Here is a 16,509-nt window from a genome sequence, read left to right on the forward strand (position 1 = left end):
AAGCCAAGCAGTAATGCTTCGCGAAAGTGTGGAGGGAAGACCAAGTTGCCGCTCTACATATATCCTCAACAGGCACACCTCTAGCCAATGCTGAGGTCGAAGATTTAGCTCTAGTTGAATGAGCCCTTATACCCTCTGGAGGTTCCTTACCGGCCAAAGAGTAGCAGATCTTAATGCAGAGGACGATCCATCTCGACAAGGTTCTTTTATGGACCGCTCTTCCTTTCTTGCAGCCAGTAAACCCAATGAAGAGCTGGTCATCCAAACGAAAGTCTTTAGATCTGTCCAAGTAAAAAGACACCGCCCTTTTGGGGTCCAGACGGTGTAGTCTCTCTTCCTCCTTAGAAGGGTGAGGGGGAGGATAGAAGGTAGGTAGGGTAATGGACTGTCCTAAATGGAAAGGAGTTACCACCTTAGGCAGAAAAGCAGCCCTGGTCCTAAGAACCATTCGATCAGCATGAATGGTCAAGAAAGGGGGCTTGAAACTAAGAGCCTGAAGCTCACTTACCCTCCTTGCCGAGGTTAATGCAACGAGGAAGACTGTTTTAAGAGTAAGAAGTCTCATGGGACATTTGTGAAGAGGCTCAAAGGGAGCACCCATCAGAAAAGTCAAGACAAGATTTAAGTCCCACTGAGGCACAATAAAAGGAGTAGGAGGGAACTTATTTGTGAGGCCCTTCAAAAACCTTAAAACTACAGGAGACTTAAAAAGAGATGGCTGGTCAGGCAAGCAGAGAAATGCCGACAGCGCTGAAAGATAGCCCTTCACTGTGGCAACAGCAAGCCCCTGTTGCGCCAGAGAAAGGGCAAACTGGAGAACATCAGATAAATGGGCTCTCAAAGGGTCAATAGACTTTTCCCGACACCACATGACAAATTTTGACCATCTATAAGAATAAATGGACTTAGTGGAGTCACGCCTGGCTGACAAGATGACATCCACAACGTCAGGCGAGAGGGAAAAGGAATTCAGGTTGCCCCGTTCAATCTCCAGGCATGAAGGTGTAATGTCTAGAGGTGGGGTGTAGAACCTGCCCCTCCATCTGAGAGAGGAGGTCTGCCCTGAGAGGGAGACGGAGCGGCGGGTGAGAGGAGAGGTGGAGAAGATCTGTATACCACACCCTTCTTGGCCAGTCCGGGGCGACCAATATGAGTCGGGCCCGGTCTTGGCGAATCTTCCTCAGAACCCGAGGAATCAAAGGTATGGGAGGAAACGCGTAAAGGAGTTGATTCCTCCAACTCAACTGAAACGCATCCCACAAGGCTCCTTGCATCGCATACTGGAGACTGCAGAATGACGGGCAGTGAGCATTCTCTCGAGTGGCGAACAGGTCCACCCGAGGAGTCCCCCACATCCGAAAGATGTCGTGAACTACCTCTGGGTGAAGCCTCCACTCGTGGTCGGCAGAGAACTGCCGACTGAGACTGTCTGCACGAACGTTCAGAACCCCGGCCAGATGATTTGCCATCAGACAAATCTGATGGTCCTGAACCCAGGACCAGAGACGCTGAGCCTCTCTGCAGAGACACTGCGACCCCACTCCTCCCTGTTTGTTGATATACCACATCGCGGTCGTGTTGTCCGTCAGGACTTGAACCGAACGACCGCGAAGGGAAAGGAGGAAGGCCTTGAGCGCCAAACGTATCGCCCGCAATTCTAGAAGGTTGATGTGAAGCAACCTTTCCTCTGGAGACCAAAGACCCTTGACCTCCAGATCCCCCAGATGAGCACCCCACCCTAGAGTGGATGCATCCGTTATCACTGTGGCCACCGGAGGAGGCAGCTGAAAAGGCTTCCCCTGAGACAGGTTGCCTTCCATGCCTCACCAAGACAGATCCGCCGCAGCTTCTCTGAAGATCCTCACTGACTCCCTGAGATCTCCGTTGTGCTGATACCACTGCCTGCGGAGTCACCACTGGAGCGCCCTCATGTGCCAGCGTGCATGGTTGACCAACAGAATGCATGAAGCCATCAGACCGAGCAGGCGAAGGACCTTCAGGACTGGAACGACCGCTCCATTGTAAAATAAAGGAATCATTTCCTGTATGTCGTGAATCCTTTGAAGGGGAGGGAATGCACGACATACAGTTGTGTCCAGTACAGCACCTATGAACAGGTTGCGCTGGGAGGGCACCAGGTGAGACTTGGGTACATTTATCGAAAAACACAACCTGTACAACAACTGGGTTGTCTCCTGCAGATGATGGAGCACTCTCTCTGATGACTCTGCCTTGATCAGCCAGTCGTCCAAATAAGGGAATACAGGAATCCCTGATCTTCTGAGATGCGCCGCCACCACTGCCATCACCTTGGTGAAGACTCGAGGTGCTGTAGTAAGACCAAACGGAAGGACCGCAAACTGATAGTGCTGCGATCCCACCGTAAAACGGAGATACTTCTTGTGCGACTTCAGGATTGGGATATGAAAATACGCATCCTGCAAGTCGAGCGACACCATCCAGTCTTCTTCCAGCAGAGCCTGAAGAACCTGAGCAAGGGTGAGCATCTTGAATTTCTCCTGCTTTAGATAAAAATTCAAGATCCTGAGATCCAGGATTGGACGAAGCCTGCCATCCTTCTTGGGTATCAGGAAATACCGGGAGTAGCACCCCTGACCCCTTTCCTGCTCCGGAACCAACTCTATCGCACCTTTTCTCAATAAAGTTTCAACTTCCTCCTGAAGGAGTAACAGGTGTTCCTCTGAGCAATATCCCTGACAAGGAGGGTAATTTGGAGGGAATTCCCGAAAGGGAAGGGCATACCCATTTTCTACGAGATTGAGAACTCAAAGATCTGATGTAACCGATTCCCAATCCCGTAGAAAGTGGGTAAGCCGACCCCCCACCGGACCCACATGATCCTGAATGGAGGATCTAGGGCTGTTTTTCCGTGGCTGGGGGGTTGGAGGAGGTGGAGGAGGAAGAGGCTTGACGACCTCGAGGACGTGCTCTCTGCTTTCCCCTGTATGACCTATACAAGGTATTTTGCTGCTGCTGCTGTTGTTGCTGCTGCTGACCTTGTCTATATGAACGAAAGGAAGAGCGACCAAACCCTCTGAATTTCCTGGTTGTAGAACCTCTGATCTGAAGGCCAAGAGATCTAGCGGTTGCTCTGCTATCCTTGAATCTCTCCAAGGCCGTGTCTGCTTTCTTTCCAAAAAGTCCTTCACCATCGAAAGGCAAATCCAATAAAGCAGACTGCACATCAGCTGAAAAATCAGATGACTTCAACCAAGCCGAACGCCTTGTGGCAACCGCTGTGCCCATGATTCTTGCAACCGAATCAGCAGTATCGAGGCCGCTTTGTATGACCGGACGGGCTGCCGCTTGAGAGTCAGATAAAACTTCCTCAAAGTCTTTTCTGCTATCTTCCGGAACCTTAGGGTTCAATGAACGCATAGAGTCCATAAGAGCATGTACATATCTACCCATAAGGCAAGTGGCATTAGATGATTTTAATGCCATACTAGCAGAAGAAAAAGTCTTTTTGGCGACTTGATCCTGTTTCCTGGTCTCTTTGTCGCCAGGCACCTGCGGAAAAGCACCAACCGACTTCTTAGAACAAGCTGCCTGAATCACCAAGCTCTCAGGAGAAGGGTGAGATGACAAGAAGGCAGGATCTTCAGGAGCCACTCTATACCTCCTAGCCACACTTTTTGAAACTGCAGGAGCAGAAAAAGGTTTCTTCCATAATGGGCTCTGTTAAAGCATCATTAAATGGTAGTAAAGGTTCCACCGCTGAGTTCGGAGAATGAAGAACTTCAGTCAGTAAATTTGACTTAAATTCGACAGTAGGTAAAGTCAAACCTAAAAGTCCTGCTGCCTTCTTCATAACAACGTGGTATGGCTGAACATCTCTAGAGGGTGTATCAGACCCCGAAGGTAAAGCCCATTCTGGAGAAAATTCAAGACCACTCGCCTCTGCCAGGTCCTCGAAATCATTCCCATCCAGCTCACCTTCTTCCAAGTCTGAATGAGACTCACAAAATCTCTGTTCATCTAGGAGACGTTGAGCCTCTCTCCTAGACCTCAGTTTAACTCGAAGTGCAGCCGGATCCAATGTCGAATCCGACGGCGCCGGAGCCGACGTCGGAATCGAATCCGAAGGCTTGGAAGGATGTTCCATAGACTTGCTTGGAGCCGGCGACGCCGGAGCCGGAGTCGCCGACTTCGGTCGAGCCGGCGTCGATATCGGCGTCGACCTCGGTCGAGCCTGGTACTGCCACAGCGGGGTCGGGGCTGGCATATATGGCATGAAAGGTGCCGGAGCATATGAGTGAGGTACACCCAAATTAAAACCCATTGGACCCATGGGACTCGAAGGTGCTCCAGAGGGGTGCCATGATCTTGAGAAAACACCATACATCGCCTTTAGAAACGCAGAAGGGTCCTGACCTGGAGCTGGAAATGATGGATGCTCAGGTTGACCTCGAGGCAGATTAGAATCTGTTAAATTAACAGGATTCGAAGTCTCCTCTTCAACAGGAACTCCATCGACGTCCTCCGGATTCGAAGATGGAGCCGGAGCCGGAGTCGGATCCGGAACCGGAGTCGGAGAATGGACTATCGACTCCGAAGGTGAGGCCTCAACTTCCTGATCCGACACTTGTGGAGGAATTACCTTCGACTTCATTTTCTTTGGAGACTTCGATCTTGAGCCAGACCCATCATCCGAATGACGTCGGGACTCATGTCTCCTCTTCTCATGTTTTCTACGAGAGCCGGAAGCATGATCAGATGAAGACTTCGAGACCGACGCCTCACGAGATCTCGACCTGGACCTCGACCTGGACCTCGACTTCGATCTCTTCGAGTGTTTTGAAGAACTTCTAACTTTACTCGCCTTCAGCTTAGCCACAAGAAGTTTTGACTCCCTTTCTCGTAGAGCCTTCGGATTCATTTTCTGACACGAAGAACACCCATCTACGTCGTGGTCAGAGCTTAGACACCAAATACAGTCTTGATGTGGGTCCGTAACGGACATCATCTTTCCACATTCTCTACAAGGCTTAAAACCTGTTTTCTTTGTCGACATGACAATCGAAGAAAAAAGGCAGAGAATGGAGAATCTAAGAAAAATAGTAACAAAGTCACCAGTAAAGCTACAGAGTATCCCGAAACCGTTAGCGTCGACGACGCGGAAAAAAGGGAACTGATGTCATCACGCCGGCGTGGGCCTGTTATAGGCGTCGGTGACGTCAGCGGAGTCGCGAGCGATGTCGTATCTCTATGATTTCCGAGTCCACGTCGGCGCGAGGCTACAAAAAGAATTTCCGAATGTTGCTGACGCAAGGGGATATTCACAAGGTGAGGAATCCACACGGCAGATGTATCTATCAGAATCGCGGTTCCTGGCTGGCACCAGGGGTGTTGCTGTTTGAGCAGAACCACTGCTCATGGGAGTCCCAGTCTCTAAGAGGGTCAAGGCAGGCAGGTCCTCTGGGGTTTTTGAGGTTGCTGTCCGCAGGAGACGCTGGGATTTAGCAGGAGCAAGGATCAACAGGCCTGTAGGGCTGGGGCCAAGTCAGTTGGTGTCGTCCTCTTGTTAGCAGCTGCACGGCAAGTCTTCTTCTTCTTGGTCTTCTTTCTTGTTTCGAAATCGGGATCTGAGGAAGGAAGGTTCAGGGTGCCTCTAAATACTACATTTAGGGGTGTTACAGGTAGGGGAAGGGCAGGGACCTATAGGTCCCTGTTCTGGGGTGAGTACACCCCCTATCCTGCTCCTCTCCTGTTGGATCTGATTGGGCAGGGCTCCCCATCCTCAAGATGGCCAGAGCCCAGAGTTGTGCTTCACCTCGCCTCTCCCACCTGAGGGGTGGAGTTGGCACAGGCTGGCACACCCCCTTTCCTCATGTAGCGTTTCCTGCCAGTCTTTCCTCCAGAGTGGGGTCAGAACCAGTGGGGGCCAGTTGCTGAGTACAGCAAGTGGCCTGGAGAAGCTCACAAAGGAGGTATGCCTTTGAAGTTTCCCCCTGCCCATCCTGGGGGAGGAGACCTAGCACCTTGCCCAGGATGTGCATTGTTGAAGGCCCAGAAGAGCGGGGGCCTCTCCACCCAGGGGTCCAGCAACATGTCTGCTGTGAGGCAGCCTAGGCAGCCTCTCAGACAAGACGTGGATTGTAGGTTAGGTTTCAGGGGGCATCTCTAAGATGCCCTCTGTAGTTCATTTTACACTAAATCCCACACTGGCATCAATGTGGGTTTAATGTGCTGAGAAGTTTGATATCAAATTTGTCAGTCTTCAGTGTAGCTATTATGGTGCTGTGGAGTTCGTAATGACGACCTCCCAGCACCATATACTCTTAATGGCAACGATGCACTTACAGTGCCAGGAGTGGCCGTGGGTACTGTAGAGGCACAGGGCTCATGCACCTCTGCCCACACCACTAGCATAGTGCAGCCAGCTAGAGGGGTGACTGAGGTATGCCAGGGCAGTGGGTTTGTGGGCATGGCACACAGGGATGTGTGCCATGTCGACTCTGTTTAGTTCTGCACCAAGTCACTCAGTCTGCAAAGGCAGGGTGTGTGTGTCAAGGTACAGGGCCCCTAAGGGTGGCACAATAAGTGCTGCAGCCCTTAGGGGTCTTCTCTGGTTACAATGCCCTGGGTACCTAGGGTAACATTTATCAGGGGCTGACATGTGGCTAGAGATGCCAATTGGGTTTTAGTTTCAACACAGTTTTAGGGAAGGAACACAGGCCCTGTGCACCTGATTGGCAGGAGCCCAGGGCACACTCAGTCAAAGCACATCAGTAATTCAGCAAAAAGTGGGGCATACCATGCAAGAAAGAGGGCACTTTCTCACAACCCCCCATACAAATGGCATGCAGCCTGCCATTTCAGACTGCGTGACATGGTGCAAACCATGACTGAAAACATGGCATAAGTATTGTGTGCCATAACAAAGTTACTTCATGTGATATATGCAAGTCACACCTACAGCACGCCTAAGGCAGGGTCCATACATTACATGTGAGGACATACCTGCATAAACAGATGAGCCCCTTTGTGATCTAGTTCAATTATTAGATGATACAAGTGAACAGGGAAGCCATCATAAGTATATGTCCTGGGCACTGGTCATTATGATGGCTTCACGGAAACCTACGGTGTTTGGTATCAAACACCTTGTCTTAATAAATCCATACTGATCCCAGTATTCGATTTATTATGACCTGCAACGAGAGGGCATCTTAGAGGTGCCCCATGAAACCTACTAGTCCTCCAGTGTGCTGGCTAACTGTTATTGGCCAGCCTGTCTCCACAGACAAGTTTCTGACCCCCTGTAGGTGAGAGCCCACGCTTTCTGACGACAGAAACAATTCCTGCTCCGGAGGAAGGTGTTCACACCTCCTCCAGCACAATGGATAGTGATTTAGCAAATCAAGGCAGGTGACTTTAAAGTCCCTGCGGCCTTTGATATGCGACCCTGGCTTACCCCAGACCTGGGTGAAGCCACCCCCTGCTCCGAGACCCATTTGGCTCCACAAAAGGTGGGAAATTAGCTATGTAGTGGGTGTGTTGAACCACCAGGCTAGTCACACCCCTAAGGTGGGCTGCCTGAAATGCGCCACAAAATGAGGGTTCCACATTTTTTTGTTTTGGTGGCATTAGGAACTCTGGTACAGGGTTATTCCCACTCCCCTCAGGATGTGGTCATATAGGGGGTGTTCGTAGCCCCAAGGGTAAGCAGTCCATTGGTTACTACCCTTTACTCCCCTTTATGCCCCTAAATTCAGTATTGCAGCACCCCCCTGACATCAGGAACTTAGATTCACCTGACCAAAGAAGAAGAAGGACAAAGGAGCCAAAGAACGCAAGAACTAGCTGTGGACTTGGCGGCAAACCCTGCCTGCTTCTGTATCAACAACTGTGAAGACCCGACTCATCCTGCAGCTGTCCATCCTACAAAAGCTTCTGAGGGCTGCCAGCACTTCGCCAACCCGTCAGGATCTCCATTGAATTGGAGAAGCCACTTCCCTGCCACCGACCACAACTCCAAGTTCATCGATTTGCTGACCAAGGGTCCACCTACGCAGCAGCTACCCAGGAGGAGGTATCTATGCTACAGAAGGTCAAATCTGTCTCCCCACCAAGTTTCAGGCTGCCAGGACCTCCTGGAGCCGCCCTGCACAACACCCGGGTAATGTACCCCTTGCTGCAGCCAAGGCTTGTGTAGTGTCCAGTCCGGATACCAATACTGCTAAGTCCGACGTACCGACGAGGGACTTCAGTATCACAGAGGCCAGCACCAAGAATGGCCCTGCTGTCCTGCTCTGTCCCCATTTTCAGGTTGACACCAAAAGTAAGAGCCTTCAATGTGAGCGACCCGCCGGACAAAACACCATTTGCACTTGAGCAACCCAGCCAGAGTTCAAGCCTCTAGATGGTTCACCTTTTCTCATGAGACTCTCAAAAACTGAGGCCCCTTCAGGGTTCTGATGGGCTCGTCCCCAAGTCCCTACTTGCAGCACTTTTCTGCCTATAGGTTTCTCCATAGACTTCAGCTGTAGCGTTCGAGGCTACCCTTGAAACCAGCACCTATGAACCTGGACAACCCAAGTCAGGTAAACCAAAACTGCTGGTGGTTCTAAGGATCTTGGCCCATACTTACCTTAAGTTCAGAAGCACAGTCCTGTTACTCGTTTGCAAGTGATCCTTTGTAGTGTATGTTTTTCCCCATAGGATAACATTACCACGTTTGAGTCTCATGCCTCAAATCTGACAGCTGTATTTTCTAAGCGCCTGAAAATCGCGAATTTTAAAGTTCTGACGAATATCGTAGATCTTGATGTCTAAATAAATATAAAAATCTATGTTATTTTTATAAATTGGTGTTGGATTTCCTTATTGAGTGTGTGTCTCATTCATTGACTCTGTGTGTGCAACAAATGCCTAACACTACCCTCAGATAAGCCTAAGGCTGCTCAACCACACAACCACAAAGAGAGCACCTTGGGATTGCTAGAGCAAGCCCCACTAATAAGAGATACCTGCACTCTTTGGACAGTGCACCTCACGTTGGTACACTATATAGAGCCAGCTTCTTCCTACAGCTACCCATTAAATGATGCCATGTTTCAACTCCTATCAGGTCTTTAACAATGGAAATATTCACGTAGGATGCTCCAACGACAATAACCCTATATTTCTTTACACATCTATACCATATCTTACTATAGACTATTGGACTAAACTGTGGATTATCTGATCCAGTATTCCAAATTACATTATTCAATGTGGACACATGATTTATTAAAATATGTCATCTGAATTCAAGCTACAGAACAAAAAATGGCAAACTGTTGAAAATAGTAACAGACAGAAAAAAGACAGAACGTGCATTTTCGGGAATTCGGTAAACGACTTACCTGTCTGAACATTTCAGGGAAATCATACACATACGTGGTTCCTAGTGTCTGTGCTTGAAACCGCTTTGACTGTAACAGATCCTTTGTGACATAGGGTGTATTAATCAACATTCCATGCATAAGTCCATGCCTGTCACCATAGGAGTGAAACATGATCTAAAACAAAGGGAAGAAACAAAATACATAAGCATTTGTTTCATTTCCAGCCCAATCTCCTACCATACTACAGGAATACTGATTAAGTATAAACAGTCTGCATATAAAGGAACACCAATTTAATCTGTTCTTTACGATAAATGTAGGAATGTCAGATACTAAACATCATTTTAATCACTGAATTGTATTACTCACCAGCAAATGGAAACCTTGCACTGACTTTTATCCTCACTTTCCTTTACAGTTATGCCTTCAGTAGATATTTCCAAACAGTGTCCACCTCTCTGCTTCACATGATCACATTTTAACAGAATACACAATCTTTTCATGCACTTTATTTTTGCACTCACTTAATGTTAATTTACTGAGTAGGAAATGGTAAGCGAATAAAATAATCCTGGGATTTATGCTAAGAAGAAAGAAATGGAGCATGACGTGCATCATGACTAAAACTCATTCATGTTTTGACTGATCCAATGTTGCTCAGTTCTAGTGGCACCTGCAAGATCTTTCAAAGCATTGTATAACACCACAAATATTTATAAAACTTTCTATACTACACAAAGAGGACTACTGTGATATGGCATCTTCCACATTTACTAAAGATTTAGGATAAAATATTTTTAAAATATGAAGGACCAAGCAAGCACAGTTTGCACCTAGATCAACTGCATTGCATTAATTACTTCGATGGAGCAACATTCTCTGAAATAACCTACCTTTAATCATTAGAACACAATGAGAACCAATGGAAGTTTGCAACTCAATTTTGCTTTATCTCCCTTCTACTAGTGTATATTATTATGAAACTCCAGAATAAAACAAACATTTCCATTATTTGAAATAGCACTATCAGCCATATTAAATCATTCCCCACTGCACTAGCAATGCTTATGTCCCTTTTCTGAAATTATGATGCATTTAGTTTATATTGTCTATTCATAATATTACTGTGTTGAGATTAGATACAAGTAACCATTTTGCTTATTTTTAGCAGACTGCACGAACTAAAATGAAATTAGGATTACACACATGCCCAGTGCTAGGGTCAGTCACTTCCTTGTAGAGACTAATATCCAAATAGTATCCAGACTCGTTTGTTATAAAAAGCCGAATTGGGATGGCTTTTCCAGTGGGGGTTAACCGAATATTGATCTTCACTTCTGCTTGCAGCACACGGAGTTTCCATAATCTGCTCCCATACCTCATCACCATTGAGCGCACAGACTCTTCAATCTGGAAAACATAAAAATACATCCTAAGTTAGTTGAAGGTTGATCAACAATAGATTACCATAATGTGAGGCAAAGTATCAACCTATATGTCAAGTAATGTGACCAACAGCCCTTCCCTTCATATAAATGTTGTGTGTGGCCTGGTTAACCATGACTTTATGGTTCACTTAGAGTTTGGCGGAGCAGAAGGAGTAGTTTCTTACCTGTAACTCCAGTTCTGTAGTAGGGGTATCTCTGTTATAGTCATAATCTAGTGAATAGTCCCGCCCATGTGCGTGGACCCCGGAGCAATCAAAAATAATCTCTTAAAATGTCTTCTTTGCAGACTTGCATAGACACTTAAGAGAAAATCAAGACAAATAATGCAGCCTAACACTTAAAAAGGCTACAATGGCCACCACTTCATCCAATCAGTGAAAAGGATAGCCCAAAATGTCAGATTTTATACATTTTACCAAGTTTTCCCTCCTGGAGAAAACTCCCCTTCACCAAAATCCTTGAAATCATAGAGAGGAAGGGTTGGACAGACAAGCCCCCATAGGCTGCCATTATATGTCTGGAAAAGGGATACCGTGCCTTTAAGGAACTCTCCAGAGACCCTTGGTATCCCATGATGCACAGCAAACTCCTTTTACTTTCAGTTCTTTTTGAAAGTGTATAAAGTAAGGCCTATAGCATACATTACAGTACCATTTTCTCCAGCTGGGAGGAGGGCGGGCGCTTATGACTAACAGAGATATCCCTACCACAGAACTGGAGTTACAGGTAAGAAACTACTCCTTCTGTAGTAGGGGATCTCTGTGTATAGTCACAATCTAGTGAATAGAATGGCAAGCCCATCCCAAAAAAACCAACCCGGCGGTGGAGAAACAGACAATACCTCTATTGTGCAAAAAGAGTTCTCAACTAAGCCAGCCCTACCTGAGCATCTGCTCTGGCATCAGAGTCCAGATAGTAATGCTTAGGAAAGGCATGAACCGACTTCCATGTGGCAGCCCTGCAGATCTCTGCAACAGGAACATTGCGAAGCAAAGCTGTTGTAGCTGCTTTGCCACTGGTAGAATGAGCCTTAGGCTTACCCCCTAAGGTCTTGTTAGCTTTCTGATAACATAACTGGATACAGGACACAATCCATCTAGAAATGGACTGTTTCGAGGTGACAAGACCAGTCCTGACTGACCCATATTTCCATGTTTGACAAACAATTGGTCTGACCTACGAATGTCCTTGGTCTTATCCAAGTAAAATTCCAACACTCTTCTGACATCCATTGAAGAAGAGACCTCTCCGCTGGAGTGGAAGGGTCTTGAAAAAAACGTAGGCAAAGTTATAGTCTGATTGACACGGAAATCAGAAATCACCTTAATAAGGAACATAGGTTGAGTACGCATCACAACCTTATCAGCCTGAGACACAACGTAAGGTTCCTGGCAACCCAATGCCTGAATTTCACTCACCCTGCGGGCCGAAGTAAGGGCCACAAGGAAGGCCGCCTACCATGACAAGTGCTGTAGTGAAGCCTTATGAAAAGGTTTAAAAGGCTCCTTCATCAACCTAAACAGCACCCCATTCAGCTTCCATGAAGGCGAAGGACGCCGAACAGGAGGAAACACTTTCTTCCATCCTTCCCAAAAATCTTTAATCATAGGAAACTGGAAGAAGGATGTTTGTGAAAGCCATTTCTTATACACAGTGAACACTGCAAGGTGAACCTTAACAGAATGAAAATTAAGGCCACACTGATCCAAATGCAAGAGGTATGGAAGTATTACATCTTCCTTGCAGGTCATCGGATCATAGTTTTTGGACGTGCACCAGATGCCGAACCTCAACCATTCGGAAGCATAGGAAGTCCTTGTGGAAGGTCGCTTAGCGTCCTTGAGTATATCCATACAACCATTGAGTAGATACAGGTGCCCGTATTGCACTATCTCAGAAGCCATCCCGCCAAACTCAACGAAGAGAGGTTGGGGTGCACCACCCGTCCCCCGAACTTCGTAAGAAGGCCCGGCCGGCACAGCCGCTGCAGATGAGGCAGGAGAGACCTGTGAAGCAGGCTCGGGAACCGCAACTGTCGGGGCCACTCTGGAGCAATTAGGATCATCCGTGCTCTGGACTGAGACAGCTTGATGAGTAACGCTGGAATCAGGGGAATGGGAGGAAAAGCGTACAGAAAGCTGTCCGACCAGCTGATCCATAGAGCGTACCCCAGAGTCCCCGGTTGGTAAAACCTGGAAGCGAAGTCTTGGCGTTTTTTTATTTTCGGCGCTGACGACAGATCTATGTCTGGAGTGCCCCACCTCTCGGAGAGGTTTCCTGGCACCTCGTAGTTTAGAACCCACACATGGTTTAATTGCCCCAGCCTGCCGAGTGCATCCGCCTGAGCATTCTGCACACCTGGCACATGGGTAGCCGTTATAGTCAGTCCTCTGACTAGCAGCCAGTGCCAGACGTCCTGCGCCTCTTGTGACAGAGTGGGCAATCTCGAGCCCCCCCTGCTTGTTGAGGTAATACCTTCTAAACAAGCAAGGAGTTGGTCTGGAAGGGCGGATGAAAGGCCTTCAGCACCAAATGCACAGCTCTGAGTTCCAGAAAATTGAAGTGATACCTCGATTCCGCTGGGTATCCGTAACAATAGCTGAATGGGAATGCCCTTGCAGAATGAAACCCTTCTGCGGAGATTCTCTGCGGAGCACCCCCATCTCAGGGACTGTTGAGCGTGAAGGGACAGCCGGATCCTGTCGTCCCAGCTCCCCTGCTTCTGGTCCCACTGATCCTCCAGAGAGTCCTGCAGCGGCCTCATATGGAGGCGTGCGTGCAGGGTGAGGAAGATACCCAAGGACATCGATCCCAGTAGAGAACATACCGTCCTCACTGTCGTAGATGGAAGAGCTATGAGCCTGAGCCTTCCGAAGGATCGATAAGCGTTGCTCCTTCGAAGGAGACACGCTTGCTGAAAAAGTATCGAAGGAGGCCCCCAAATACTGTAGGTACCAGACAGGAGTCGGATCAAACTTGGCCATGGTCATGTGCAACCCCAGCGGGTTCAACAGAACAATTGTCCTGTTGAAGTGCAATTGCGCTTCCTGGAAAGTGGAGGTTGTGAGCAGCCAGTCGACCAGGTACGGGTATACAAACACCTCGTTCCTTCTCAGGTGCGCTGCCACCCCTGCCATGCATTTTGAAAAAGTCCTGGGTGCAGACTTCAGCCCAAACGGCAGTATGGTGCACTGATAGTGACTGATGCAGACTAGAAAGCGCAGGAACTTCCTGTGCAAAGGGCACATGGAAGTATACCTCCTGCAGATCTATAGCACAATGCCAGCCTCCTCTTTGCAGCAGAGGATAAACCTGGCGCAAAGACAGCATGCTGAATTTCTCCCTGCGAATCCGATTTGTTTGCTTGTCGCAAACCCAGAATGGGCCTGAACTCCTCCTTTCGCACCTTGAGACTGACGGACATTGCGTATTGCCCTTTGTCTCAACAGGATATCGGTCTCCGTGTGGAGCTCAAGCAGCTGGAACTGCGAGCGAACCGGTGGACTTGCTGGAGGAGGGCTGACAAAACGAAGTCTGTATCCATCGCAAACAATATTGAGCACTCACTTGCTCTGCCAGGTAATTTTGCCTGCTTCCCCCCACCGTAGCGGCTAACTGACGAGGGGGAAGTAACTCCTCAGGGCTTAGACCCGGCCGGGCCTTTGTACGCCGAGGAGCATTGAGCTCTCCCGCGAATCCACTGCGCACATTAAACTTGTGAATTATTCAATGGCGGCCCGGGGCCACAGACAAATACTGGGAGGAAAAAACGCCACTAGACAGGGCGGAAAACCGTGGCCATTCTCCATGCTTCCCCAAACCTACAGCCTTCAAAAGTCTCCGATGCAGACTTCATGCGGACCACTCGCTATCCACATGGGAGCCAAAGGGTCACCCAAGATTAGAAGCACACTGCTGTGCCGCAGGCTGCAGCGATGTCAGACGAATACAAGTCTACCCCGTAGAACAAAACCAAGGCAATACCTGGGGGTCGCCAGGAGAGAAAAATCCGCTCCGGCACCGATGCTTAGGCCTGAAACCAACAGGCCCTTTAAACTATTTCTTGTAAGGCTTCCCTCCCTCGGCAGGAGATCCACAAATTGGCGAAGAAAACACACCCACACAGGGATCTATCAAAACAGCCCAGCAAGAGTGGACCACAGCATGCCGAAAAAGACAGGAGTAGGCTTTAAGCTAGAACCTCCTGGCAGGCGGCAGCGGACGAAAGTTAAGTACCGCCAACCAGTGAACAACCCGCTAGGAGGGAAATTTGTAAAAATAGGAGAGCACCTCCCCGTACTCATGGAAGATGCCTCCCTGGCATGCCTGCACCAAGACCTTCCACCAAGGTGACATCGGGACCTAATGGAAGACAGTGGAGCCCATGCAACCAAACGCCCCAAAAGGAGATCTCTTTCTACTTCCCCCCACTGTTCCACGGAGGTCGCAGACTGAGGGGCCAAAGACCCCGGAGGCAGTGGGTGGGAGAGGGGCCAAAGAGAATTCCGAGGCATCCCCGGTGGCATCACCAGTGAGGGCAGAGCAGGAGGTGACCTAGACAGTGAGTCGAATACTCAAAACTAAGCAGAGGGACCAACGTCCCTCGCTTACGAGTGGTAAGTAGCCTCAGACTCCCCAACAGAAGGAATCCCCGCCGCAGATCCACTGCTCAGCGTCGAGATTCGACGTTGCCGGGAACCTAAAGTCCCCGCCACCGATGATAGGCTCACCACGGAGCGAGGCCTGGAACAAGACCCAGGCATCGAGAGCCGGCATGACGCAGACATCACTACAACGTCATCCTCACCGACATTGACCACACCACGACATCAAAACGCCACTATGGGGTTGAACACTTTTATACTTGGACGTCGCTGCACTTTGAAGTTGGGCAGCACTGTACTGAGAAGCCAAGCATCCCCCGACGTCAAGCATCACTGCTCTTGTGAAGCCTAGCACACCTAGACGTCAAGCATTACCGCTCCTCGACGTCGAGCGCTCCTCGACGTCGAGCGCTCCTCGACGTCGAGCATTGCTGCTCTTTGACGTCGAGCCTGTCCTCGACGTCGAGCATGCTGTCCTCCTCGACGTTGAGCATGCTGTTCTCCTCGACGTCGAACATGCTGTCCTCCTCGACGTCGAGCATGCGTACTGCTCGATGTCATGCGCTTCGAGGTCATAGTCGAGCCTCACGTCGACGTCGAACCTGACCACAACGTCGAGGTCCTCCAGGTTCACCTCGACGCTGACCGGAGCCGCGTCATTCTCATGACGCGTTCCTACAAGGGGAAACCCCCGAGGTCACAGCATGGGACCTGGTAGAGGACCTACTCTCTCCTACCAAGTGGCGGAAGAAGATGCCCTCAAACTTCCCTGCTCCAAACCTGGTAGGCGAAGCCTCTGTAAAAGATTTGACAGAGAAGATGGGTGTCAAAGACATAAGACACAGGCAAGCACAGAAAACAAACTCTGTGAGCTTCAGCTTTTGGTCTTTATTTCAACTGCAGTCAGTCAGAAAGAAACAGCATAAAGACAAGAAGACTGCAGAAATTCTGCCACAAAAACACAGCAGAATGTAGATAAAGGCCAAAGACGTCGAGTGAAGCTACCAAAATCCCAAAATAATCACTAAAAGTGAATAAAAAACTCAAAAAATGAAGAGCTAATGCTCCAGGGTCCTGCTAGCTGGAGCAGGAAAAAAGAACTGA

General features: G+C 48.8%; 1 protein-coding gene across 10 annotated transcripts in view; it reads right to left on the reverse strand.

Moving 5' to 3' along the window:
• ACACB (acetyl-CoA carboxylase beta) overlaps positions 1-16,509 on the reverse strand; it is a 2,338,068-nt gene that overhangs the window by 887,646 nt on the left and 1,433,913 nt on the right. For all 10 annotated transcript variants that reach the window (XM_078667379.1, XM_078667377.1, XM_078667383.1 and 7 more), the window contains 2 exons: positions 10,560-10,763; positions 9,372-9,527 (listed from right to left, as the gene is read on the reverse strand). In XM_078667379.1, coding sequence (XP_078523505.1) covers positions 9,372-9,527; positions 10,560-10,763 — 360 coding nt within the window. The remainder of the gene's footprint in view (positions 1-9,371; positions 9,528-10,559; positions 10,764-16,509) is intronic.

The sequence above is a fragment of the Lissotriton helveticus genome, chromosome 11, assembly GCF_964261635.1.
Source record: "Lissotriton helveticus chromosome 11, aLisHel1.1, whole genome shotgun sequence".
In the NCBI taxonomy this organism is placed as follows: domain Eukaryota; kingdom Metazoa; phylum Chordata; class Amphibia; order Caudata; family Salamandridae; genus Lissotriton; species Lissotriton helveticus.